At 36.6% G+C, this 26,755-nt stretch overlaps 1 protein-coding gene across 1 annotated transcript in view; it reads left to right on the top strand.

The window, feature by feature from the left end:
- Positions 1–26,755, top strand: part of nup210 (nucleoporin 210) — a 293,306-nt gene that overhangs the window by 95,359 nt on the left and 171,192 nt on the right. Inside the window, exon 9 of the mRNA XM_028823964.2 lies at positions 8,139–8,245. Within this exon, the coding sequence (XP_028679797.1) occupies positions 8,139–8,245 (107 nt within the window). The remainder of the gene's footprint in view (positions 1–8,138; positions 8,246–26,755) is intronic.

Here is a 26,755-nt window from a genome sequence, read left to right as displayed (position 1 = left end):
CTTATATGTTGTTCAAATTCTTTTATCAAAATACCAGTGACAGCGCAATGCACGATAATATAGAGTGAATACACCATACGCATCCGCCCACGGCCGCCCTGGTGTGCGCAGATAGGAGTTGATTCTACAATAAAATAAAAATAAAAAGAGTAATACAATCATCACCCATAAAGCGGATAGCAGACGTGACGTACTATATGTGTACCAGATTTCAAGTCAATAGGTGAAACGGTTTGCGAGCTACAGGTGATTTAAAATCCTGGACAGACAAACGAATAGCCACAGTAGCAAATTATAGAAGAAGATTTTACTGTTTAATAATTTTATATTTATATGAAATGTGCTTCTTATATATTACTTCATATTCTCATATGATAATGATGTTAATGTTGTTTATCCATCCATCCCATCCATCCATTGTCTCCCGCTTATCTGAGGTCGGGTCGCGGGGGCAGCAGCTTGAGCAGAGATGCCCAGACTTCCCTCTCCCCGGCCACTTCTTCTAGCTCTTCCGGGAGAATCCCAAGGCGTTCCCAGGCCAGTCGAGAGACATAGTCCCTCCAGCGTGTCCTGGGTCTTCTCCGGGGCCTCCTCCCGGTTAGACGTGCCCGGAACACCTCACCAGGGTGGCGTCCAGGAGGCATCCTGATCAGATGCCCGAGCCACCTCACCTGACTCCTCTCGATGCGGAGGAGCAGCGGCTCTACTCTGAGCCCCTCCCGGATGACTGAGCTTCTCACCCTATCTTTAAGGGAAAGCCCAGACACCCTGCGGAGGAAACTCATTTCAGCCGCTTGTATTCGCGATCTCGTTCTTTTGGTCACTACCCATAGCTCATGACCATAGGTGAGGGTAGGAACATAGATCGGCTGGTAAATTGAGAGCTTCGCCTTGCGGCTCAGCTCCTTTTTCACCACGACAGACTGATGCAGTGCCAGCATTACTGCGGATGCCGCACCGATCCGCCTGTCGATCTCACGCTTCATTCTTCCCTCACTCGTGAACAAGACCCCGAGATACTTGAACTCTTCCACTTGGGGCAGGATCTCGCTACCAACCCTGAGAGGGCACTCCACCCTTTTCCGGCTGAGGACCATGGTCTCGGATTTGGAGGTGCTGATTCTCATCCCAGCCGCTTCACACTCGGCTGTGAACCGATCCAGAGAGTGCTGAAGATCACGGCCTGATGAAGCAAACAGGACAACATCATCTGCAAAAAGCAGTGACCCAATCCTGAGCCCACCAAACCGGACCCCCTCAACGCTCTGGCTGCGCCTAGAAATTCTGTCCATAAAAGTTATGAACAGAATTGGTGACAAAGGGCAGCCCTGGCGGAGTCCAACTCTCACTGGAAACGGGTTCGACTTATTGCCGGCAATGTGGACCAAGCTCTGGCACCGATCGTACTAATATAACTAATATATATATATAGAAAATACTTTTTAAAAACCAGCTTATTAATTTAAAAAGTGTACTAAAGAGTAAAAAATAAGTCTCTCATACATCACTCGTAAAATAAAAGGTGGGTGCTTTTGCTAAGATTTTAAGTAATGTTTTTTAATGTGGATTGAAGAAAGCGTGAACACTTTTATTTTACGAGTTATGTATGAGAGACTTATTTTTTTTACTTTTTAGTACAATTTTTAACTTAATATAAGTGTGGTTTTTGAAAAGTATTCTCTGGATCGGTTTGCAGCCGAGTGTGAAGCGGCTGGGATGGGAATCAGCACCTCCAAATCCGAGACCATGGTCCTCAGCCGAAAAAGGGTGGAATGCCCTCTCAGGGTTGGAGCGAAATTCTGCCCCAAGTGGAGGAGTTCAAGTATCTCGGGATCTTGTTCACGAGTGAGGGAAGAATAGAGCGGGAGATCGACAGGTGGATCGGTGCGGCATCCGCAGTGATGCGGGCTCTGCATCGGTCTGTCGTGGTGAAAAAGGAGCTGAGCCACAAGGCAAAGCTCTCAATTTACCAGTCGATCTACGTTCCTACCCTCACCTATGGTCATGAGCTATGGGTAGTGACTGAAAGAACGAGATCGCAAATACAAGCGGCTGAAATGAGTTTCCTCCGTAGGGTGTCTGGGCTTTCCCTTAAAGATAGGGTGAGAAGCTCAGTCATCTGGGAGGGGCTCAGAGTAGAGCTGCTGCTCCTCCGCACCGAGAGGAGTCAGATTACGTGGCTCGGACATCTGATCAGGATGCCTCCAGGACGCCTCCCTGGTGAGGTGTTCTGGGCACGTCTAACCGGGAGGATGCCCCGGGGAAGACCCAGGGCACGTTGGAGGGACTATGTCTCTTGGCTGGCCTGGGAATGCCTTGGGATTCTCCCAGAAGAGCTAGATGAAGTGGATGGGGAGAGGGAAGTCTGGGCATCTCTGCTCAAGCTGCTGCCCCCGCGATCCGACCTTGGATAAGTGGAAGAGGATGGATGGATATATATTATTTTCAACTTTTTTGTCTTGTGTTTGTTTTAGTATAATTTTGTAATCAATATTTTAACACTTCCTTTAATATTTCTATACATTACTAGCACCATCTATTGGTGAAATCTTTAACTATTCTTCATATGAAAATTTAATTTCTAAATTAACATGGATTAATTGATCAGTTTGTGAAACTGCTTGATTCATGTATTGTCATCGGAAGTGAGTAAGTGTGCAAAATTTCAAGTCATTTGGACAATAGGAAGTTGGTTAAATATCGATTACAAGATTTGTACCAGACAGAAAAACAGGTGAAGTTAAAATAAGCATGGTAATAATAATTATCTCTTGCCGGAAAACTTATAAAACAATGATTTTAATTGATCATAATATAATTAATGAAATTAGTTCAAACAACCACTGTAATTACAGATCAAACAAATTTCTTTTGTTGACAAAATAACATGAAAAATAAACTTACCATCTGGTGGTATTCATATGTAGTCAATCATATGTGATATGTGTTGAACACAGATACTTACTAACACTAAGTTGTGTAGTTTCACCAATGAATTAATAATCTTTTGTGGAAAGTCAGAACCAGCACAATGAGGAAAATTTTACAAATACTGTTAAATCACTAAAACTACTGTATTTTAAGCACATAACCAAAAAAAGCAACAAGTAAACTAAAAAAAAAAAAAAACACAGCTCAAAACAATTATGGAACACAATTTGCCTTAAGAAAGACGGTAACAAGTACCTAAGTGTCAAAATACGATAATCTGTTTAACAGATGAACCTGCTTCAACAATATCATCAACTATCAAGAAAGCACATTGAAATGTTGTCAGTGGTGGGGTAAATTCTAGGAAATCCCTAGTACTGGGTGATTAAAGGTAGGCACAAATTTGATGCCTATAAAAATGTTAATCCTACGAGGCAATAAACTTTTATTATACCAGATGTCACAATGATCCAAACCAAACGTCGACAGTATACAGTACATCCGTATACTAAATATTGTTAGCTATTTTGTTAATGGCATTGATGAGTGCCAATTTGCCAGTCTTTTGTAAAGCACCACACGTAAAACAGCTTTCCTTATACCAGTTCAGGTAAAGTAGATACCACGGTTATAATGAAACTTAATATATGTGTGTTTCTTCCAAAATATCAGTCACTTTTCTTTGTTTATATGGCAAAGAACTACTTCCAGTAATCCAATCAAACTGATATTTCAAATCTAATTGTTTTTTGTGGTTGGTAATATACCACTTCCAGTCACCTGATCAAGGACAAATTTCATATCTAATGATAAGTAATGATCATAAAAAATTTTAAATTATTTATCTCTATTTATATAATGGTAGTAATGCATGTGTAATAGTGCTGATTAGTGCTGGGTGGTATGACCAAAATTCTATATCATGGCATTTTTCAAAATTATACCGGTTTCACGGTATTGGACGATATTTTTTTCCCCCATGAATGAGTAGATGTTAACCACATTTTCTACTGCAATTACTGGCTAAGAATAACCTATTTCGCTGTCATGAGAATTGTACATTGTACAAAAAGACATTTTAATGTTCACACAAGTATTAATACAGGTTTGCATGGCCCCATAAAGTGATAGTTTTCAAGGGGGTGGCACTAATGAAGAGAAGGAGCCGCATTGCATGACAGATGCAGTCAAAATATAGAGCCTTTTTATTGAACAAAGTTTGCAAACAACTTAAACTAAAATTTTGACAACATATTTTCAACCATCCAAAGAGGCATTTAGACTTAGTAAAATATCCAGAGGTGCTTGTCAAAGTTGTATTGCACTGAACATGTCTTAGAAAAGTAATAAATAGTAAATATTTTTTGTAAACATTTTAAACAACTTTACCTTCATTAAACTGCATAATATTTAAACTAATAAATAATAACAATAAAATAAATAATAGTGCAACTTCCCGTAATACTACTATTACTTCCAAGACTTCAAGCCCAGGTGCATTACACAGTATTCACCAGATTAAAATAAAATAAAACAAGTGCAACTTGGTGATGACATCTTTACCAACTGAACCATCATTAAGGCAAATTTATATAAGCTAAGCTATATACATAAATAATAAAATTGAAGATGTGAGTTCTAAAATCTGCTAATTACACGTTTTGGTAAAATTTAATGAACACGTGATTGTGACTTTTCATGCAGTTGGTCCTGTGCCGAAAATATGTTTGAGCTTCAAAACCTGCTAATTGCAACAGTGTAGCGCTATAGTTTTAGGGATTTAGTTTCAAAATCTGCTTACAGACCCAGATTTTCCTATTTATCTTCAAAATTTATCTTTTGTACTTAGCTGATTTTGGAACTGAGCTCTTCAATTGCAACTTGCATTTATAATGCTATTTGTGGTATAGACTATCAGAAGTGTATTAGGACCACAGTGAAGAAAAAAAAAATACGGACACAGTGAAGGAAAAAAAAAAAAACTATATGTCGAGATTAAAGTCGACATGTTGACTTTATTCTCGATATTTCCACTTTAATCTCGACGCTTATGTCGAGATTAAAGTCGACATTTCCACTTTATTCTCAGTTTATCTTATAATTAAAGTAAAATGTCGTAAACTAAACTTAATCCTAAAATCAATGTTTAATTTACTAGATTTTCTCAAACCCGTCGTAAGTTAATGTAGCACATTAAATGGTTTGCGTTAAGTGTTCCCTGACCCAGTTCTTAATCTCTACGTGCTTCTTAAACTGACTTCCTCTTGCAATAAGAGATGGCGCAGGCAGCGATCGCCACACAGGGTACATTCACTTCATGATATCCATGCTCTCTGAAAATGTAGAATGCTAAGATAAATTTTCATGATGAAATGCATTAAAGCAGGTATTAAACATAATATAATATAATAGTGTGGCGGTAGTGCTGCTCCCTCGCAGTAAGGTGTCCCAAAGTATATGTTCAGTGTAAAGAACTTTATGGCAGGTGTGACGAGGCTCCAAAAAACTGGATGTATTAATGGGTATCGCACAGGTTTAGCTTAAATATTGTGTAAATATTGGATTCATGATCTGGGGGTCGGAGACACAAAAACAGAATTTAATGGATGTTCTTCTGAGCGGGCTTTCATTATTGCATGCATGCTGTCTCTGTCTAATGTACCAAACCCCTCAGTTCCTATCTTTCCTTTTTCTTTCTCCACATAATCAATCACCACATGATAAATGTCTTTGTGAAATTAAAACTGGTTATAAACTTGGACCACAGAGTGTTCAGAACTTTAAAAAAATCTTTGTTATACATGTTTAATTATGCCATTCATTCAGGGTTGCACCCATCCCAGCAAGCATTGTGTGCGAGGCAGGAGCAAATCTTGAACAGGGCGCCAGCGCATCACAGGGTCAATATAGCATAACAAAACCCCACATCCTACATGACTTTGAAAAAAAACTGAAGTACGGCGAGTAAACTCACCAGAAAAACTTGCAAATTCAAGGCAGGGAACACCCGGGATCCCCTTGCTGCGATGCAGCAGTGCACCCTCCACGCCACCGTGCCCCCACATGATTAATACATGCTTTAATGCATTTCATCATGAAAATGATATCAAGTATTTATGTTGGCATTCTAAATGTTCAGGGAGCAGGAATATCATGAAATTAATGTATTCTGTGTGGTGATCGCTGCCTGCGCCTCCTCTTAGTGCAAGAGGAAGTCAGTTTAAGAAGCACATAGTGATTAACATGGCTCGGTGAACACTTAACACAAAACATTTAATGTGCTACACAACTTATGACGGGGTTTGAGAAAATCTAGTAAATTAAATATTCATTGCAAGATGAAGTTTAGTTTACGATGTCCTACTTTAATGACAAATTGTTCTCATCATAAGCGTCGAGATTAAAGTGGAAAAGTCAAGAATAAATTCAACGTGTCGTCACACTATTATACAGTACCCAGGTACATTACACAGTATTGGAAAAAATAAAAAACAAGTACAACTTGGCTTGCAGTATTATCCAGTAGTATAGAAACAGTATTCACACATTTGAACATAATGGTCCACATCCGACCTTTTAAAACCAAAGTCACAACAGACACGGCTCCTTTTACTAGCAAAAGATCTTCTTTGTCATCATGTTCAACTTTATCGTCTGCTACAGCTTCAGTTTCAGAATGTTCTTTGTCCATTTTCACTGTTCAATACCTCCACTAATGCATGGACTCCGTTGCATGTGTGTTTAGCGGTGCAGCAGTGAAATATGTCCCCCCTTAAACAGTTTCCCGCTGCACCACGTTCCGAACTTTGTTTAGGCTATTTAAACCGGTGTTGCGGTATAAGAAAAATCCATATCATAACAAAAATAAAAAATGGTTTTTGGTATGAACCGGTATACCGCCCAGCACTAGTGCTGATACCTGTTAATATATCATTTCGGTTACCAGATTAAGGTGAAATTCTATATCTGTGTTTCTTACCCTAACTGACAACGATATAAAATTTCAATTATTCTTCTCTTCTTATAATTCAATTTCACATGAAAAATACAAAATTTAAATTAATTGTTTATTTAAACTATGTACCAATTTATTTGAAAATTTTTGAAATGTGTTCAGGTAAAGTACCACTTCCAGTTGAGGTATGTTGCCCAAAAGTTGATAGAAACTTTTTATACATTTATTTAACATTTTTATAACACCCATATCCCAAATTTCATTTATCTAGCTCAAAGCACTCTCAAGTTACTGTGTTTCTGTATATACAAACACACACACACACACACACACAGACATAATTGCAAAAATGGTCAAAACTTGGAGAGTCATAAAAATGTCATAATAACTTCTGCATTACTGGTACTTTAAAGATGCATTTATATTATATTAATACAATATTTTAAAGGTTCAACCATATCAAAAGCATTGTTTCAGCCTCTGTATAACCAGAATAGCACAAAAACTATATTTATCACACTAAAGATGAATTGTGACAGCTTCTGCCAGCTTATAGGTTACTAAAATGAAGGCTGGCACACTGGGCAGGAAAACTGTATCAGAGCCACAGAGGCAACATCTACATATTATTAAATTGGAGAGAGGGTCGTTCTACTTTTTCAAAAATGAAAAGTACAGAAAAGAATTGTAGTTTATTATACATAAGGAATTAAAATGTACACGAAACCTTTAGTTTTTGCCTGAAGATAAATTATTTTACTCTCTTTAGCATTTCTAGCAGTCATTTGTGTAGGGAGTACATACTACTTTAAAGGTACTATTATACAGAAACTAGAACATCTTTTTTCACTAAATAATGATTAAAAACATAGTGTGGTATGTCCTGTATTTTATTGTAATTAGGAGAGTGTGAACTTTTGTAACTAATAGAGGCTATTTATTGAAAAATTCCAAGAAGTGATATACTGGTGACCTTGCATTAGGATTTTGACGGGACATCCAGTGCCCCCCTCCATTAATGGGCTGAATGGCCTGTTCTTGTCAACAGTTTTCTAATGTTGTAATTAAATTATGCTTTTACTTTATTCTGAATCTTTCTTTTACATGTTTAATGTTTCTTTTAGATGATTAATTGTTGTTCGGTTTACTTAAGCAACAAGCAGTAACCATTTTCCTATGAAAAATGCATTAAAGCAGCAAATAGTTTATCTTAATTTTTATTTATTTATTTATTTTATTTTTTTACTTACAGGATTTACTATTCGCCCAGGAGACAGATGGGTCCTTGAGACTGGAAGACAATATGAAATTCTAATTGAGGTCTTTGACAAGACAGGAAACAAAGTGTACCTGTCTGATGTGAGTAATAAGGGTGGTGGGAACATTTAGACTCTTTAGATTTTGGTGCATTTAACAAAACAAATCTCTCATTCAGTAAATCTAGAGAGATGTACTATACTTAGTACAAATTATTTGATCACATTTGCCTGTTGCTACTTGGCAGAGCCTTATTTTGGTTTTTGCATATTGAAACCTTTAGCATCACAATTGAGTGTTCTGTTTTACATTTTGAACTGTACTAAGAAAAAATTCCTTGTTTGCTGTTGTTGTATTGTCCTTATAAACATGCAGCAGTATGACAAAATATGTACTTAATTTTAATAGGAAAATGAGTCCTGTAAAGATTTCTATATAGATAATCCTTTATATCTCAAATTTAATTATCCAACAGCCTACTTCTGTTATCTGCATATTACAGGTAAAATTCTGTTATAACGAACTCCCAGGGACCTAAAAAATATTCTGTTGTAATGAGATTCTGTATTTGTTACTTTAGTGCTTTCTTTAACTTGTATCCAGGCGTTTGCAATCATTTCAATAGCTTCTTTCGCGTTACTTTTAATCTCCTCCTGCCTACAATTTATGCTGACGAGAATGTTTCTCAGCATTTCCTTGCGATTCAGGGTGCGAATGATGCCCAAATCCAATCGCTGAAGCGCTGCCGTGCAATTGGGTGGGAGGTATTCAAAGCGAACATTATCTGAATGTGGAAGCATGTTGTGGGCAGCACAGTTATCAGTCAGGAGCCGAATCATTATTTCTTCTTCATATTGCGAGGTTTCTGAACTCTTTTGAGACCCCCACTCCCCACCCAACGGGAACGACACGCTGAAGTGCATCCTGAAGCGCGATTGCAGCGTCTGTGGAAGATTGTTTGTTCATTGCTGGGGCAGGGCAATAGGATGCTCACAATGCTACAGCGAAGCGCCACAGAAGCAAATCATAAAAGGTTGGGGTTGCACTATAAGTCCCTGTCTTGCACCCCAAAACACGAGGCTTAGTCTCAGTACTTTAGCAAAACCAGCTTTATTCAGCTTGAAACCGGAACGGCACAGTTATTTATTGTAGCGTTATCTGCCACTCTGCTATACACAGACATAGCAGTCAGGCAAGATCGTGGCCAGGTCAGGGATCAAGTAATCCTGTTACAGTATCTGCATTTACAATTTATGTGCTCCTAACCTTGCATCACCCATCGAGATCTTTTCTGTTTACTTTGGCGGAGAGATGCAGCATATCTGTGAGCCTGCTTTTGTCCCATTCAGACGCACAGATCGCACTTCAGGACGCTCGTCGGCTTGCTGTCTAGTTGGGGGAGGTCCCAAAAGAGTTTACAAACCTCACATTTTCTTGAATGAGTGCTGCATTAATAGGAATGTTTCTTGAACGAGCATCACTGAACCACATAAAAACGGCTTTTTCGACGTCTTCAAATGTAGCAGTTCACATACATTTACAACCCGAGATTTATCTTCTTTTTTTTGTTTTGTCTTTCAAGAAAGTTGACAGTGTCGATGGTGAAATTCCGAATTCACTGGCAATGTCTTTTTTCTTTTTGCAGCAATTGAGAGCTGCAAAATGTAAAGTTTTTTTTTTTTTCTTTTTTCAAATATGAACTGTTATCGTTTCTCCATGTCTGCCATTGACAATGAGTGGATGACAATGAGTTAAATTCCAATGGATGTTTTTCAAATGTTGACGAGCAATAAGTAAAAGGTATCACTGAAAACCGCAGGAAACAAAAAAGTTATATATATATATAAAATATAAACAAAAAAAAACAGTATGAGGAAAGTTCGAAGAAAGGAAAAAAAAATTAGTGTTTCTGTTTGGGGATTGTTGTGCACAACTGAGCTGTGGCCACAGAACTAACTGCTCTGTGGATGATTCATTCAGGCATTTCAAGGTCTTTTCTGCACTTCTGCTGAATGTACTTCGTAGTAACGAGATTTCTATAGACTTGTGTCATATGGGGAAGCTGTCGGGACCATAAAAATACTTCGCTGTAATGAAAATTTCATTGTAAAGATATTCGTTATAATGGAATTTTACCTGTACACATTTTTTTCAAAGGTGTTTGCATGTTTTTCATAATATTTCTTCAGTATTGGTGGTAAACACCATACAATATGCCAATATTCTTAAACTTTCCTGGATTTTTTCAAAATGTTAACCTGTCAAATTTTAGGCAAAGAATGGAACTTAACAGGATATACACCTTGTCAGTATGTGCCAAGTGAATGTTTAATTTAATTAAATATAAAAGTCACATGCACTTATCTTTAACTCCGGCCATTTAAAATTTACCCAGGCCATGAAGCTAATTGTGATAATTGTGTATGGAATTGTCCCATGCTCAGATTACACTGGGGCAAATCTTTGGCTACATGTCAGACAGTTTTGGAATCACTGTTACTCCTAATTCACTTAAAGCTGTTTTTGTTGAATTAGGATATACATTGCTCTCTCTGTATCTTCTCTTGTTTAATTGAAGAAATCTGTAATCCATTCAGTATAATATAGTAGGAAAATGATGTCTTGTTTTATCAAAATAAACAAATGTGTAAATAATATGATATTTATAAAGCCTTTCAGAGGCTGACAAGAATTAATGTTTCCCTTAGCTTCCTTGGCTTTAACTCAAGAGTGTGACTCAAAGTTCTCGGTGAGAGCGGTTATTTTCAAGTCAGGGCAGTATGTAATGGTTCACTTTATAATGTTAAACCCCCAATACCTCTTGGAACAATATTCTGCTGCCATCTATTGGATGACATAACTTCATACTGCAAAAAATCATGAATATTTCTATGCTTTCTGCTAATTTATGGCAACTCAATGGCAACGTATCAATATTCTTGAGAGGGGTGGAGACTTCAACCAAAAACACAATGGCAGACTTTCAGAACAAACTGAAACTAAACAATTGCTCAAATCGGGTGATAGTGATGATGATGTGAATTGGTCATCAGACATTTACACGGACAGCGAAACTGACACCTGTTTGGTATTTTCCTGACCTTCAAGGTTCAGTGATTCATGTTTAGTGCTGACAATCCTGCACTTCCTCGTTACCCAATTACAGATAAACTAGATCTAAATATGTCTCTTGTTCTTGATTATCTGGATTATTTGAGATTTGTTGATGATATTCTGGTGGAGAAAATAATTGTTGTAATGGACTACTATGCAGGGCATTGTTGGAAAGGTCACCATTTGCATGTTGCTGCATACAAGGTGTTTTTCCATCTCCTGTTAATGCATGGCATAGTGGGTAAACCAGTCTGGAGATGGTTCTGGTCCACAAACTGGTTGTTGCAGACACTCGTTTTCAATACAGTTATGATAGAATGTCATGTTTCATTCATTATGAAATTCCTGCATTTCACTAATAAGACTATGATGAAGCCAATCATCCAGTGCAGGAATTGTAGAAACTGTGGGACATGTATCATCAAAAATATGCAGAATGTGAATCTTCCTGATCATGACATAAGTATTTAATGAAAGTCTCATGGGTTACATGCCCCTGAAGCATGTAGCTATTAACAAGTGGGTTAGTATTGACAAAATACTGTAAACTATGAGATTAAAGTCGAAATTTCCATTTTAATCGTGAAATAGACCTTTTTTTTTTTTTCCTTTAATTTGTCTCAAATTTTTTTACTCTGTTGCTCAAATTCGCTTCCATACATTCTGATGCTGTTGCGAAGGGGGGGTTGCGAATTGGGGAAGGCACATAAGATGGTATGTGAAACCTTTAAAATGCATTGTGCCATTACGATGGGGAATATGTGACAATTGTATTGCCTATGTGAGAAATAGATGAAGAGAAGTACTACAAATACATTTGTATGTCTGCATTTAAGTTTGATGATTTGCTTCATCACATCGAAGCACGAACATTGTCCCTGTAGGATTTTCAATGGGGCTTGGTGTCACATGTTGATACTAAACAAAGACTCTGACGTCACTTTCCAACATGAACATACTGCTACCATTTTTTTTTTTTTTTTTTTTTTTTTTTTTTTTGCTGGTACTGTAACTCATGCACGAGTTGCATTAATTTCTGATGATGTACTCAGAGGATGCGTCAAATGAATGCTGGGAATGTGTGGCAGCCATGGACCGACCAACAGGTCAGGAATATCTCTGCAAACCTTCACTATATCATGCCCGCTGTGCTAGAAGCCATTAACGAAGTGGCTGAGGTTTTACATTAGTTTTAGTATGAGTTTACATACATAAAACATAATGTTTTTGCCAACATAAAAGTACAAATTTCATCAGTTTTACTGACAAAATCAGAGCAACATATAGACATTTTATTGCAGTAAGAGCACCTAGCGAGAATGTGTTACTTGTAAGCAATGACATTCTATTAATCCCCAGAATGCAGAGGTGAGGCGCTACTATCTAATTTCCCTCTAAGTTGCACAGTAGTTGTGCAGCACTTTTGAACTTCAGTGTAGATGTTATTGTGTTACTTCATGGACTACAAAGTTTGTCAACAGTGTTTCATTGCTTAACAGCCCCTGATGCTTCATGGGGGTTCCCAAACCCCAAGATTGTCAATTGTGTTTTGTTTCCTTGCGGCACTCAATGTTTTGTGGGATACCCCAATGCTCAGATCGTAAATCTAAGCTTCATGGGGACCACTTTTACAAGGTGATTGAGATTTATAAAGGTAAATTGTTTAGAAATGTGTGCATGCCAGGTTTCATAAATTGAATTTTTTGTGTACACATTTTCATGCTCAAATCCAAGCTTTATAAGAGAACACTGTGGAATTTTCTACTTGTGAAGTCACATTAGTGCTCAGGGGGTTTTGGATTTTCAGATTAGGGATACTCCACTTGTAAAAGGTTATAAATAAAGTTTAAATTGAGTTAAGAGTTTTTTACATTGATGAAAACACATGCTGTTACTGAGGTAGTATAATAAAATGTTACAAATGTCATAAAATGTTAATTGAATAACTATTGGAATCTTTTGTAAACCATATAAATAAAAACATTAAAGTAAAAAGAACATTAATGTGATCTTTTGTAAACAATTGTTCAGAAATGTTGCATACAAACAGACCATGAACATACTTAAAGTCTTTGCATAAATGCGAACGGTGCACATTGCATTTTTGTGTAAATAATTTGCAGTGTTTTTGTAACTTCCAATTTTTTTGTAAAAAGACAAGCATGTTAACATACTCTTCCTTGAGATGATGTTGGGCTGCAAATGAACCCTGACATACTAAATACAAGCTCTAAAACACAGCTGGAAGTATATGAGCACATAGAGAAGTAGCACCACTATTTATCCAGTTGAGCACTGAAAGTTAACAGCGCCTTACATTATATATCCATCCATTATCCAGCCCGCTATATCCTAACTACAGGGTCACGGGGGTCTGCTGGAGCCAATCCCAGCCAACACAGGGTGCAAGGCAGGAAACAAACAAACCCCGGGCAGGGCGCCAGCCCACCGCAGGGCACACATACACATACACACCAAGCACACTCTAGGGACAATTTTGGATTGCCAGTGCACCTAACCTGCATGTCTTTGGACTGTGGGGAAAAAACCGGAGCACCCAGAGGAAACCCACACAGACACGGGGAGAACATGCAAACTTCACGCAAGGAGGACCCAGGAAGTGAACCCAGGTCTCCTAACTGCGAGGCAGCAGTGCTACCACTGCGCCACCGTGCCGCGCCTTACATTATATACTAAATTATGCACAAAATAAAGGAAAGTAATGTGCTATGGTAGCTCACTTGATTGAAAGGGTTCAGAAATTGAGAGAGTGATAGAACTTTATTTGTCTCTAGGGGGGAATTTTAACTGTTTACAGAAGATCTTTAAATAAATACATAAATAGATAAATAAATATACACATTCAAATGTGTCTTTTTACAGAAGCTCTTTAAGTAAATACATACATAAATAGGTAAATAAAAATAAATAAATACACACACACACACACTTTGGTCTTAATACACACTGGAATTACTATAAAACCAAGAAAAATTCAAAAGATTGAAAACATGGAGTCATAGTGCTAAAGAATGTTGCTCTTGAAGTATATTTCCTACTAGCAAAATACCCGCGCTTCGCAGCGGAGAAGTAGTGTATTAAAGAGGTTATGTAAACATATATATACATATACATATATACATATATATACATATCTACATATACACAGATCTACATATAATATATATATGTATATATATATATAATATACAGTAATCCCTCCTCTATCGCGGGGGTTGCGTTCCAGAGCCACCCGCGAAATAAGAAAATCCGCGAAGTAGAAACCATATGTTTATATGGTTATTTTTAGATTGTCATGCTTGGGTCACAGATTTGCGCAGAAACACAGGAGGTTGTAGAGAGACAGGAACGTTATTCTAACACTGCAAACAAACATTTGTGTCTTTTTCAAAAGTTTAAACTGTGCTCCATGACAAGACAGAGATGACAGTTCCGTCTCACAATTAAAAGAATGCAAACATATTTTCCTCTTCAAAGGAGTGTGCGTCAGGAGCAGAGTATATATCCATATATATGTGTGTGTGTATATATATATATATATATATATATATATATATATATATATATATATATATATATATATATATATATCCATATATATATATATCCATATATATATATATATAGCCAAATCCCCGCGCTTCGCAGCGGCGAAGTACTGCTTTTAAATTTTTATTAAGAAGAAAAGAAAACCTTTTTAAATTGAGGGAAAATATACCAATAACAATTTAAGGATCTGTTTTTTTGTGAAGCTGCCTTTACACAGCCTCTCCGCTGTTTTATAAACGAACGCCATATAAGGCCGTCCTTTCTCCTTGCTTAGCGGTTCTGTATTGTTTTATTGCTCGTTTATTACGATTGTTATAGTTATTGTGTAGCTATTTGAGACTCACTTTTCTGTTCAGGTACCCATTTCCTTTATGTAATCCGCGGATTCTCCGCTATTTTTTGTTCGTTTATTACGATTATAGTTATTTATTGATTCCCTTCTTTAGCTGACTGCCTGCTCATATAAGGCGCTCTGCTGTTTTTTTGTGAAGCAGCCTTTACACAGCTTCTCCGCTGTTTTATAAACGAACGCCATATAAGGCCATCCTTTTTCCTTGCTTCGCCAAGGAAGCAGCCTTTTTATTTAATCCACGGGTTCTCTGCTGTTTTATTGTTCGTTTATTACGATTGTTATAGTTCTCTTTGTATACCACGTTGTCAGTTCAGCACTCCGGTTGTAATGTGACCAAGCTGTGCAAGCTTACTGTTGAGAATGCAACGTATAGTTGTACAGGAGAAAAGCAATCTTGCCTCAGATCAATGACAACCTTTTGTAGGTCTATGAACTTAATTTAAACTTTAGGTTTACACGGTGCTTTGTTTCCGAAGTACCTGCACTCATGAATATGTCTGTATGCGTCAGTCGCTTCATATTCTTTTCCTACATTATCAATTGTGTAATGTGTTTTTTGAACAGGTTTTTTTCATCGAAGTGATCACTCGTGCTGCGTTCAGTCAGTTCACGTGAGCCACTCTCTTGTGTGATGTTGCGATGTCCACGGCTTTATTTAATGTTAGCTAAGACCTGGCACTTAAAAGTTTCTCGCTACAGCAATTTTAACTCCGTTACAAAGTGATCCAAAGTCTCGTTTATACCTCGTGTCTTCTCATTAAACTTGTATGTCACGAATATGGTATTGCAAACGGCAGCGGGAGCGTTTCTATAAACTTAATTTAAACTTACAGTTTACACCGTGCTTTGTTTCCGCAGTAGCTGCACTTATGAATATGCTTGTATGCGTCACTCGCTCGCTGCTTATTGTTTCGCTGCCTTCTCAATTGTGTAATGAATGTTTTCTTCAGCGCTCTTGGGGCTCTTCCTTGTTTTCTACGTACTCCGCTCACAGTCGGTTCACATGATTACGTGGGAGGTGTGATGACGCGATACGCAACTCCGCCTCCCACGGCCATCGAGCTGCAGTCTATTACAGTATATGGACAAAAAAGAGGTTCCAATTATGACCATTACGTGTAGAATTTCGAAATGAAACCTGCCTAACTTTTGTAAGTAAGCTGTAAGGAATGAGCCTGCCAAATTTCAGCCTTCCACCTACACGGGAAGTTGGAGAATTAGTGATGAGTGAGTCAGTCAGTCAGTCAGTGAGTGAGTGAGTGAGTCAGTGAGGGCTTTGCCTTTTATTAGTATAGATAATGTAGCGATGAGGCAGAAGTAACATAGGTGTTTTTGTACTCACAAACAGAAGTTTGTTTATGTGATGTCTTGTGTTGTAAAAACCACAGCAGAATGTAAAAAAAAATAGAATTCGCATAATTTGACATCAGCTCGAGGTTGGCCACATTTTGGTAGGTTTTTCTTTTAGTTCTGTCTTATCTGCTTAAATAAGCTGTATATGTCTTTAAATGTTATTGACTACTGTACAACCAAGGCTGTTGCAAGCATTGAATTGCAAAGCTTGGTAGATGAATGGTGGGCCATTTGTTGGTCTTACAGTTTTGTGTTTTTTCATGTTTAATTTATCACTCACTATAAAAGATTAAATTAATGTTCTTCTAGTTCTAGAGTTTTGTTAAATAGGAGTTCTATTTAGCTTGGTCCATGCATGTAAACTATTAATATTCATTGGAAAATAAACCAAACTATAGCACAGGGTGTCTCTTTTTGCAAATCTTAGAAAATAAAAGTAGTCCTTCTTGATTTAACCCTCTGTGATGGTATTTAACCATCATAGTTAGTCCTGTACTGTGCTGAAGAATTTGAAGTGCATTAAGTTTGTCAGTAATGATCCATTTCGGGCCAGGTAAAATTCACATGTGATTAAAATGGAAAATATTTTTTTCCAAACTATTGATCAACTTTAATGACACAAGTAAATATATAGTACTTTCTGTTAACATAGAGATATCCAAATAAGTAGTGAAGGCTAGTCTCAAATTACACCCTCTTCTTCCCTCTTTGTTGTATTGACCTTATCATCCATTAACCAGCTCTGTCTTTATTGGATTGATTTTTTTTTTCCATCTATTCTTGGGATTAGCTATAGTACATAATTTCTCGCACTATACTTACTGCATAATCATATTCTGTGTAGTTTGTTAATGACTGATAATTGTTATGTTTCTTTTTCTTTTTTTTTTTTGCTGCAATTTATTTGAGCAATTAATATTTTTAAAGGAATAAATGTGTAACTAGGCTGCTCTTCATTAAGAAGTGCCAACTGACAGTATGTTTGATGGAGTGTATTTTGTGCTTAGAAATAGCAAGAGTCCGTTTCATATGTTTACAAGAATGTGTATTCTATGTAAGATCTGTGAGGGAAGGCAAGCTTCTTAAGAACTGATTAAACGTAGAACAATATTCTTATATTTGGATAAGTTGGCATATGATACAGTAAGTGGTCATAATGGGATACTCTGGCAAGGACAACACCTGATGCTTACTGTAAATATCAAAATCCCTTCCTGAAATTTCAGCTTTTGTTGATTTAAAGGTTGAAATCGATTCAAATCATTTAGGACCTTTTTGCATTTTAATTGTATTATGTTACCAACATCATTTAACTGACTAATACTTTATGGATTTCAAGGGGAAACTTCAGTGTTATAGCAGCAAACATACATTAACAGTAGTCAGATATATAAAGAAATTACATGGACTTCACTCTATTTTAAACCATAACTTTAATAATTAAACATATCAGTAATCTATTTAAAATTAACATTTATTAAAAAGACAAAACAAAGTCTGATGGCAGCCATCAAAGAAACAGTATCTTGTGATACTTTCAGGCATGGTGCATTAAGTTAATTTCACTAGTCCCTATTTACCTTCACTTGTAGTTCCTAAACTGGTTATGAAGATCCAGAATTTAGAAGAATATGGATTTCCACCATCTTGACATTTTAATATTTGGTTGTATCCATTATGGGTCAATCCTAGGTTCCTGGCAGGGACATTCATGCTCACTGATTTAGGGTTCAGGAAATAACTGTTTCTTTACTCTGTTTTTCATTAGTTTTCCATTCTTTCGTGGTCTAGTACCATTGTTACTGTTGCATTCCCACAAGTACAGGTTTACTAATTCCTGTTTCTCTGTGTCTGACTTTATTTTCTGTCTAATGGTGGTACTGTTATCCTCTGGGGCTGCTTCATTATTATGAGGGAGAGGAAATTGTTCTATATATATGATAAACCACAAAAGCCAGGTAAACTAGTCAACTTAATCAAGGAATGGCTTAAAAAATGGCTTCTGACACCTACAACATTATATGACTAATATGCTAGGGTGTTTGTACTCCTGCTTTGTAACACTACAGTTGCAGTTGTAGCATTCTTGGAAGGGATTTGCCCACCCCTCTTCTGCCACTGGGAGTAGCAATCCCTTCAGTAACTGTACAATGTACATCCTTGCTCATAGGCCCAACATTCATAGGTAATTGTTATCGCGAAGTTAACATATCTTCACTTATTAACCTGTTCTTGCATGAATTTGTCATGGACATCTGCTGAAACTTAGGGGAAACATTTAATATGTTAATATTAACTGTTAACTAACTCAGGTGAAGTGAAGCCACAATGCAGTAATATTAACTTAATGTGTGTTAGAAGCCTTGTTGTACAATTTTCATTATGATGAATAAAATATTTTTGCATAACTTTTTTCATTTTTCATCACTTATTTAAAAATCAATCCTCTTACACTTTAGTTTAAAGAGACTAAAAAGTGTTTCTTAAAGATAGAAGTGGTGAGGAAGATTCAGCTACAGATCGACCTGCTCACAATACTGCTTTGCCACTTTGTGAGATGGGGTGGTGAGGATGTCCTTTGGCACTTGTGACCATGACTTGGTTCTTTGCATTTTACATTTTTGTTATCTGTGCTCCATTGTACAAGAAAATAGGTAAATAAGTATGGGTTTATTTTACCTTTTTTGTTTAAAGTAAGAATTACTATAGAGACTTGAATATTTTATTTGTTAAAAATTTTTCTTTTTTATAGGCTTTCACTTACTTGTGTCATACCTTAATTTTCAGACACTTCTATTAAATTTTGCTTTTGTGCCTTTCTCTGGTCAGTCCCATTTTTGTTTGTCTTGCGTTGGTGCCACCATAAACTCTGACCTCATGCAGCCCTAGTTTTTATTCTTTTTATTTTTCCAGTTTTAAAATGTTTACTTCATTAAAATTGGTGATCATTTATAGTTCAAATTTGACTGAAAAATTAAATGTGCATAGAACTATACATCTATTGATCTGTCTCTATATTTTTTTAACAATATAAAGTGATTATCTATTGCTTCTATCACATGAAGGACCACTAAATGTTTCCCTGCAGGCAGTTTACATTACCATTCTGTTGGTCGATACTGCTACAAAAATACCTACAATGATTCAATCCATTGTCATATAGCTCATTTCTCATTTAAAAACACAGAATGCAGTACATACTTACTTACAAATATAGTATAATAAGCCAACATACAAAAGAGGTTTAAAAACACAAAACCTTTATTCGGAAAACAGAAATCTTCTCAATATGCCTAAAGACATAATTCTCATATACTCTCGTATAGATTGCTGTTCTTGTTTTGCCTCATCATGGCACCAGATAGTATTAACATAATCTAATTGTAATTTTTCAATATATTAAGTCAGCTAGTGAAAAACTAAACTCATGGTTTAACGGATTACAGAAAAAATAAACATTGTAAATGCTAGTGTTGATTTTGGAAGAATATGATATTTCTGAGAATGGAGTATGTTTCATCCACTATCTGGTCAAATTAAGGAGATACTGCTAAAAGTAGCAAAGATGTCAAATGCCAATAGCACCGACTGTTGAAATGGGCATATTTATCAACAATGATGTCCCTAACTCTTACAAAATGTTCAAGTACTGATTTGATAATGTTTCCTGTGTCTTTTATGACCTGATTCTGACACCTTTTATTTTTTTAACCCTAAACATTATTTATATTGATTGACTATCTTAAAGTCATCACTTCTACAGGTTAAGTTTTAGAACTAAATGCAGAGTTGAATCCACTAAAGAATGGAGGGTAAAATCCACCAAAGTAGAGCAATAGATAGAAATTTAACTTTTGCAGAAGCTCATGAAATACATAAGTATGGTGAATCAAATATGACCAGAAGGACCGGCACTGTTCAAAGTGTGTAGTGTTTTACTAAAAGCTTTTAGTTTTGAGGTGAAAATATGACATTTGAGATTTTTATAGGTTGTGAATGACAAGCTATCCTAAATGCATTGGAAAATCCATTAAAATCAGTGGTAAGTCCAAATTGACCTGACCAGGGTAACAATTTTTGAGAAGCTTTTTTGAAAAGTTTCATCCTGAACAAATTAAATGTAGGGTGATTTTACTGAATTCAAACACAAAAATGGCTCAATTTTGATCCAAACATGTTGTAAGGGTTAAAAAGAAATAAAAAATACCTTTACCATAAGTTTTAGCAGGAGTGCAGCATGCTAAAGTAATGAGCTTCTGTTGACTTGCCTGGGTATCTGTAATACTTACAAGATCTTTATTGAAGATTTAGAGGCCCCTATTGTTAATGTTACTGCTTCTTGCACTTTTATTTATTCTGGCAATATGTGATCAAATGTATGCTCTGAAATGTATGAACTAACAAATTGTAAAGTTTAACTAAATTTCATTGAGTTTGTATGCCTGATATTAATACCCAAAAGAAGAAAATTAGTGTTTTCTAACAGGTTAGGGGAGTTATAGCTTTCCTATTTTTTTTTTTTAAACATTTTATTGATTTTATTAAAATCAAATAACATTCCATACAAGCAAATCAAGTTTTACAAAACTAGGTTTGAAACAGAGAAAGAGAGCTAGGCCAGCAGAGTAAAGCTTTAATAATAGAAAAAAAAATGTAAATCAATAAATGAATAAAAATAAATACAGTGGAACCTCGGTTCATGAACGTCATACACGTACAAATCGGTATACGACCAAAAAGTTCGCCAAACTTTTGCCTTGGTTCACGACCACACACTCGGTATACGAACAAGCCAGTTTCCCTTTCGGTTTGTACATATTCAGTCTCTCCCTGTGCATTTCCTGTGTAGCGAGCGAGAGAGCGCGACACACACATACAGGCAGTGCTAGAGAGAGACGCGCACACACAGAGGCAGCGTGAGAGAGAGACAGACGCGCACACACACAGGCAGCGAGAGAGAGAGAAATGGACGCATAAGGTAGGAAGGCAGTTAAAGAATGCACTGGGCTTGATTTTGTTTTCACTTCTGTTTACAGTGATCGGTTTGTAGCGTGCATTGTTGCAATGTTACTTTTCTTGGTGGTTTATTAAATTACGGATTTTTCAAATGTTCATTTTTTTCCCTGTGCTTAAAACTCATTTAAAAAAAAAAAAAAGTGTTTTTAGCCAGTGGTTGGTAGCACTATAGTGCAAACTATTGCAGTGTTAGTTTTCTCTGTTGTTCAAGGTTTTCTCAGTGTTATTCAATGTTTTTACATTTAGTTTACTATTACGCTGTGCATTCTATGGTTTAATTAACTATATTTGTGCTTAAAAACTTAAAAAAAAAAAAAAAAAATATATATATATATATATATATATAGATATATAGATATATAGATATATAGATATATATAGATAGATAGATAGATAGATATATATATATATATATATATATATATATATATATATATATATATATATATATATATATTTACATACAGTTTGTATGGTCTGGAACGGATTAATTGTATTTACATACAATCCTATGGGGGAAATTGCTTCGGTTCACGACCAAATCGGTTTACGACCAGAGTTTTGGAACGAATTATGGTCGTGAACCGAGGCTCCACTGTAAAATAAAAAAGAGGGGAGAGAATCCACTTCCTCAATTTAAATGCTTATTCTAAAATGTTATTGATCCTGCCAAGTTTTGAAAAAGTTTTGTACAGATCCTCTAAGTGAAAATTAGATTTTTTCCAATTTCAAATAGTATATAATATCAGTTACCTACTGACTTAAAAGAGATGAGTTAGCATTCTTCCAGTTGAGCAAGATAAGTACAATACAGTTTATTTTTGTATAGCCCAAAATCACACAGGAACTGCTGCAATGGGCTTTAACAGGCCCTGCCTCTTGACAGTCCCCCAGCCTTGACTCTCTAAGAAGACAAGGAAAAACTCCCAAAAAAAACCTAGTAGGGAAAAAATGGAAGAAACCTTGGGAAAGGCAGTTCAAAGAGAGACGCCTTTCCAGGTAGGTTGGGCGTGCAGTGGGTGTCAAAAGAAGGAGGTCAATACAATACAATACAATACAATACAATACACAGAACAGAACAAATCCTCAATAAAAAATTAAAATTTTTTTAGAAGTATGGAGCAGAATTTAACAGTAGATGATATCACATAATAAGATTTAGATAATTTTAGACTTCTGGAGACCTCATCCATCAAGCTGCCTCCCCCATTTGGCCATTCCACGGCTGAAACAGTGTTGGGACAGCCAATCCAATGAAAGGACCACTCTTTCTCGCGATTCCTGCGATCCTCCATCAGGGATGACTTTACCTTAGGCAGGCAAAACAACTTGGCAGGTGGGCCGTGGCACCAAGTGCCACATTTGAGTACCGAGAAGAGAAACCGAATAGGTGAGGGTTAGTATCAAATTATAACTATCATGTTACTTATGTTTTAGTGCTAATGACTAACAACAGAGATGCAGTATGTACAGTTAATCAGCAGCTCTAGTCAGGATATGCTAAACTGAAGTAGTGAGTCTTCAGCCGGGATTTAAAAGCTGAGACCGAAGGGGCATCTCTTATAGTAGCAGGCAGACCATTTCACAGTTTAGGGGCCCTGTAACTAAAAGCTTGACCTCCCATTGTTATTTTATTAATCCTTGGAACCATAAGCAGACCAGCATCTTGAGATCTTAATGTGCGCTCTGGTTTGTAAGTCATGATAAGTTCAGACAAGTAAGCTGGACCTCGGCCATTTAATGCTTTATATGTTAAAAGAAGGATTTTGAAATCTGCCCTAAACTTAACAGGGAGCCAGTGTAAGGATTTAAGAACTGGAGTTATGTGTTCGTAATTTCTTGTTCTTGTAATAATTCTTGCAGCCGCATTTTGTATTAACTGGAGGCTGTATAAAGAACAGTTTGAACATCCAGTGAACACTGCATTGCAGTAGTCAATCCTACTAGAGATAAATGCATGAATTAATTTCTCAGAATCCTGTTTATTTAGAAAGCGCCTTAATTTCCTAATCATTTTTAAGATGGAAGAAACATGTTTTGGACAACTTTGTAATATGTGCTTTAAATGACATGCTAGAGTCAAAGATAACTCCTAGATTGCGGGCTGATTCAGTAAAATTAATTGGGATTCCAACTGAGTTAAATGATGACAAAATATTATGATCAGCGTCATTCCCTCCAACAATTAACATCTCTGTTTTATCTGTATTTAAAGACAAGTAGTTCTCATTCATCCACTCCTTTAATTCGCTAACACAACTAATTAAAGACAACATCGGAGAAACTTCATCTGATTTAAATGAAAGGTATAACTGGGTGTCATCTCCATACGAGTGAAAATTAACATTATGCTTCCTAATGATAGATCCCAGTGGAAGCATGTAAAGTGAAAACAGTAAAGGTCCCAGTACTGAGCCCTGCGGGACACCATATTGAACTTCTGTGTATAATGATGGAGTACTGTCAGCACATTTCTGTACATATTGGAATCGATTTGATAAATAAGAACTAAACCAAGCGAGCACGGTGCCTGTAAGCCCAACATTATTTTCTAGCCTGTGTAGTAAAATAGAATGGTCGATGGTGTCAAATGCTGCACTTAAGTCCAACAACATAATTACAGTGGAGTTTCCTTCATCGGAGGATATCAGAATGTCGTTTACAACCCACGTTAGTGCCGTTTCTGTACTATGACCAGTGCGAAAACCAGACTGGAATTTCTCAAATAAATTGTAATGCGTAAGGTGTGACTGAAGCTGATTGGCGACTACTTTTTCTAGTATTTTAGAGAGAAACGGTAGATTTGAAATAGGCCTATAATTATTTAGTATGTGTGGGTCTAGGTCTGACTTTTTAAGTAATGGTTTAATGACTGACACTTTTAGTGTATCAGGTACTGTGCCATGCAATAATGAACTACTGATAATGTTTAGAATAGGCGCTGCAAGAACATTCATTGCACTTTTTACTAGTTTTGTTGGCACTGGATCTAGGGAACAAGTAGTGGGCTTCATTTTAGAAATTAATGTTAAGACTTCCTGCTCAGTTACAGGATTAAAATTACTGAAGTGCTGAATGCAATGTGAGACAGGGTCTGGTAAGCCAGTATTTGGTTTGTAGTGTGATGCAGAGATCTGGGTTCTTAGTCTATATACCAATAGTGAAGTAAAGGCAAGTACAGTTTGTTTGTCCATCTCCACTTTAAGCCCATCTGGAAGTACACCAAACACAGTTGTTAATGGATTAAGAGGGATTGTGACACTAAGGTTGTCTGAAAGGCATTTAAAGATTTTTGTCCAAAATGATGATAATTTGGTGCACGCCCAAAACACATGGCCCAATGAGGCTGGAACTTGATTGCAATGTTCGCAGGTTGGATCTTGCCCTGGAAACATTTTGGACAATTTTAAATGAGACCGATGCACTCGATATATAATTTTAAGTTGAATAATTGTATGCTTTGTGCATATGGAGTATGAGTAAATTATGTGCATTGCTACCTTCCACTCCTTTTCTGAGATGTTGAGTGAGAGATCCTTTTCCCATTGTACTCTGGGATCTTTGAAAGGGAGGGACTTTAAAATGTTTTTATATATTACGGAGATGCTGTTTGAGTCCTCAAGAGTGATCAATATTTTTTCTGGAATAGTGGTACAGTGTTCTTCCCAGAATTTTTTTCCAGTCAGGTGGCATGAAAAAGTAGCCAGGTGGGGTGGAATGGGGAAATTTGGTGGTGGGGAAAATTAAATGTGCACTATTTGTATTAGTTAATTATCATTAATTATTTTCCAATGCTCTATATAACTCCCTTTTTTAAGGTTTGATACCTGTGCCAGAATATTTTTATTAAATTTAAGAAGTATCCAATTCAGGATCCTGCAACCCTAACAAAAATTTTAAATAACAATTGTTATGACATAAACCAAGAAGCACAAGCATTGTTGCTGTCAGGAAGAAAAGTGAAACAATGGAAAAAAAAGTATGGGAAACCTAATGAAGAAAAGATTAAAAAATTTTCTTCAAAGCCAACCTGCATATGCAGAAGGTGTCTTCAGTTAAATATTTATTCTTCTTTTCTTCCAATAAGCCCAGTAGTCTGCAGCTTTCCCATAATCAAAGTCCCCAGGATCTGAGCCCTCCAAGAAGATCAGCATGAGATTATTTAGCGTGCTTTGATTCATGAGATTTCTCAAACATGTCTTGATCCTTTTAAGGGCAGAAAACCCCCTTTCACATTCAGCTGTGCTCACTGGGATCACTAGCCCAACATGAGCTGGTTTAGCTAAATTTGGAAACGACTCTTAGAGCTCTGATGTTGTTGCCATTTTTAGTAAAATCTGTTTTGGACTGAAGTCTTTGTATGATAGACTTCTGATCAATTTTGATGCAACTGTCCATTCTTGCCTGTTACTTTCATATTTTAAAAGCGGAGGGCTACCATTTTTGGAGTAATGATCGAAAAGAATTTCAGCAGACTCACTTGAATCGTGAGTTTCTGCATTAACATTTTTGAAAGCTGGAAATAATTGGCATGTCAGGGAATCTTGCATCTAGGTGCTTGACAGCTGTCTCTAGATATTTATCATATATTAGACATTAAGCCCGTTACAATAACGGGCGCTAGAACAGTAGTGCATAAACATTAGTAGGAACAGTCTGTATTAAATGGCAAGGGGCCGTCTATTTTCTGTTACAGTAATACTGGCTTGTATCTGGCTGTAATATGCGTCACTGTATTGTGTGCCTTTAATTTTCTCTCGCAGTAATACTGGTTTGTATTTCCATAAAATGCGTGTAATTTTCTCTGACAGTAATGCTGGCTTTGATGTCTGTAATATGCGTTTAATTTTCTGTCACAACAGTGGGCAATCAGCAGAGTCTCCCCAGCAATTGATGTAATGTGTGGCATGCAGCTGATAATTGTGACCGCAGTGTCTCTCCAGCAAGTACTGTGCAGTTCTTTAGCAAGTATTTTAATCTGTGCTGGTGTGCAGCTGATTATTGTATGTGTGGCGTCTCCCCAGCAACGGATTTTATGTGTGCGAAAATAAATCTACTTTTAAAAGTCATCCTATTGTAATATCATGAAAATTCGTATATTTAGGAAAACCCCTTCAACGACTGACACTTTACCGGGCCAAGCTTCTTAATTGCAAATCTGACTCCCTCAGAGTGAACACTTGCAGAACAACAAACACTAATCCCAC

This window comes from Erpetoichthys calabaricus, chromosome 18 (genome assembly GCF_900747795.2).
Source record: "Erpetoichthys calabaricus chromosome 18, fErpCal1.3, whole genome shotgun sequence".
In the NCBI taxonomy this organism is placed as follows: domain Eukaryota; kingdom Metazoa; phylum Chordata; class Cladistia; order Polypteriformes; family Polypteridae; genus Erpetoichthys; species Erpetoichthys calabaricus.
Note: the sequence above shows the minus strand (reverse complement) of the source record. Positions and strands in the feature narration are given on the sequence as shown.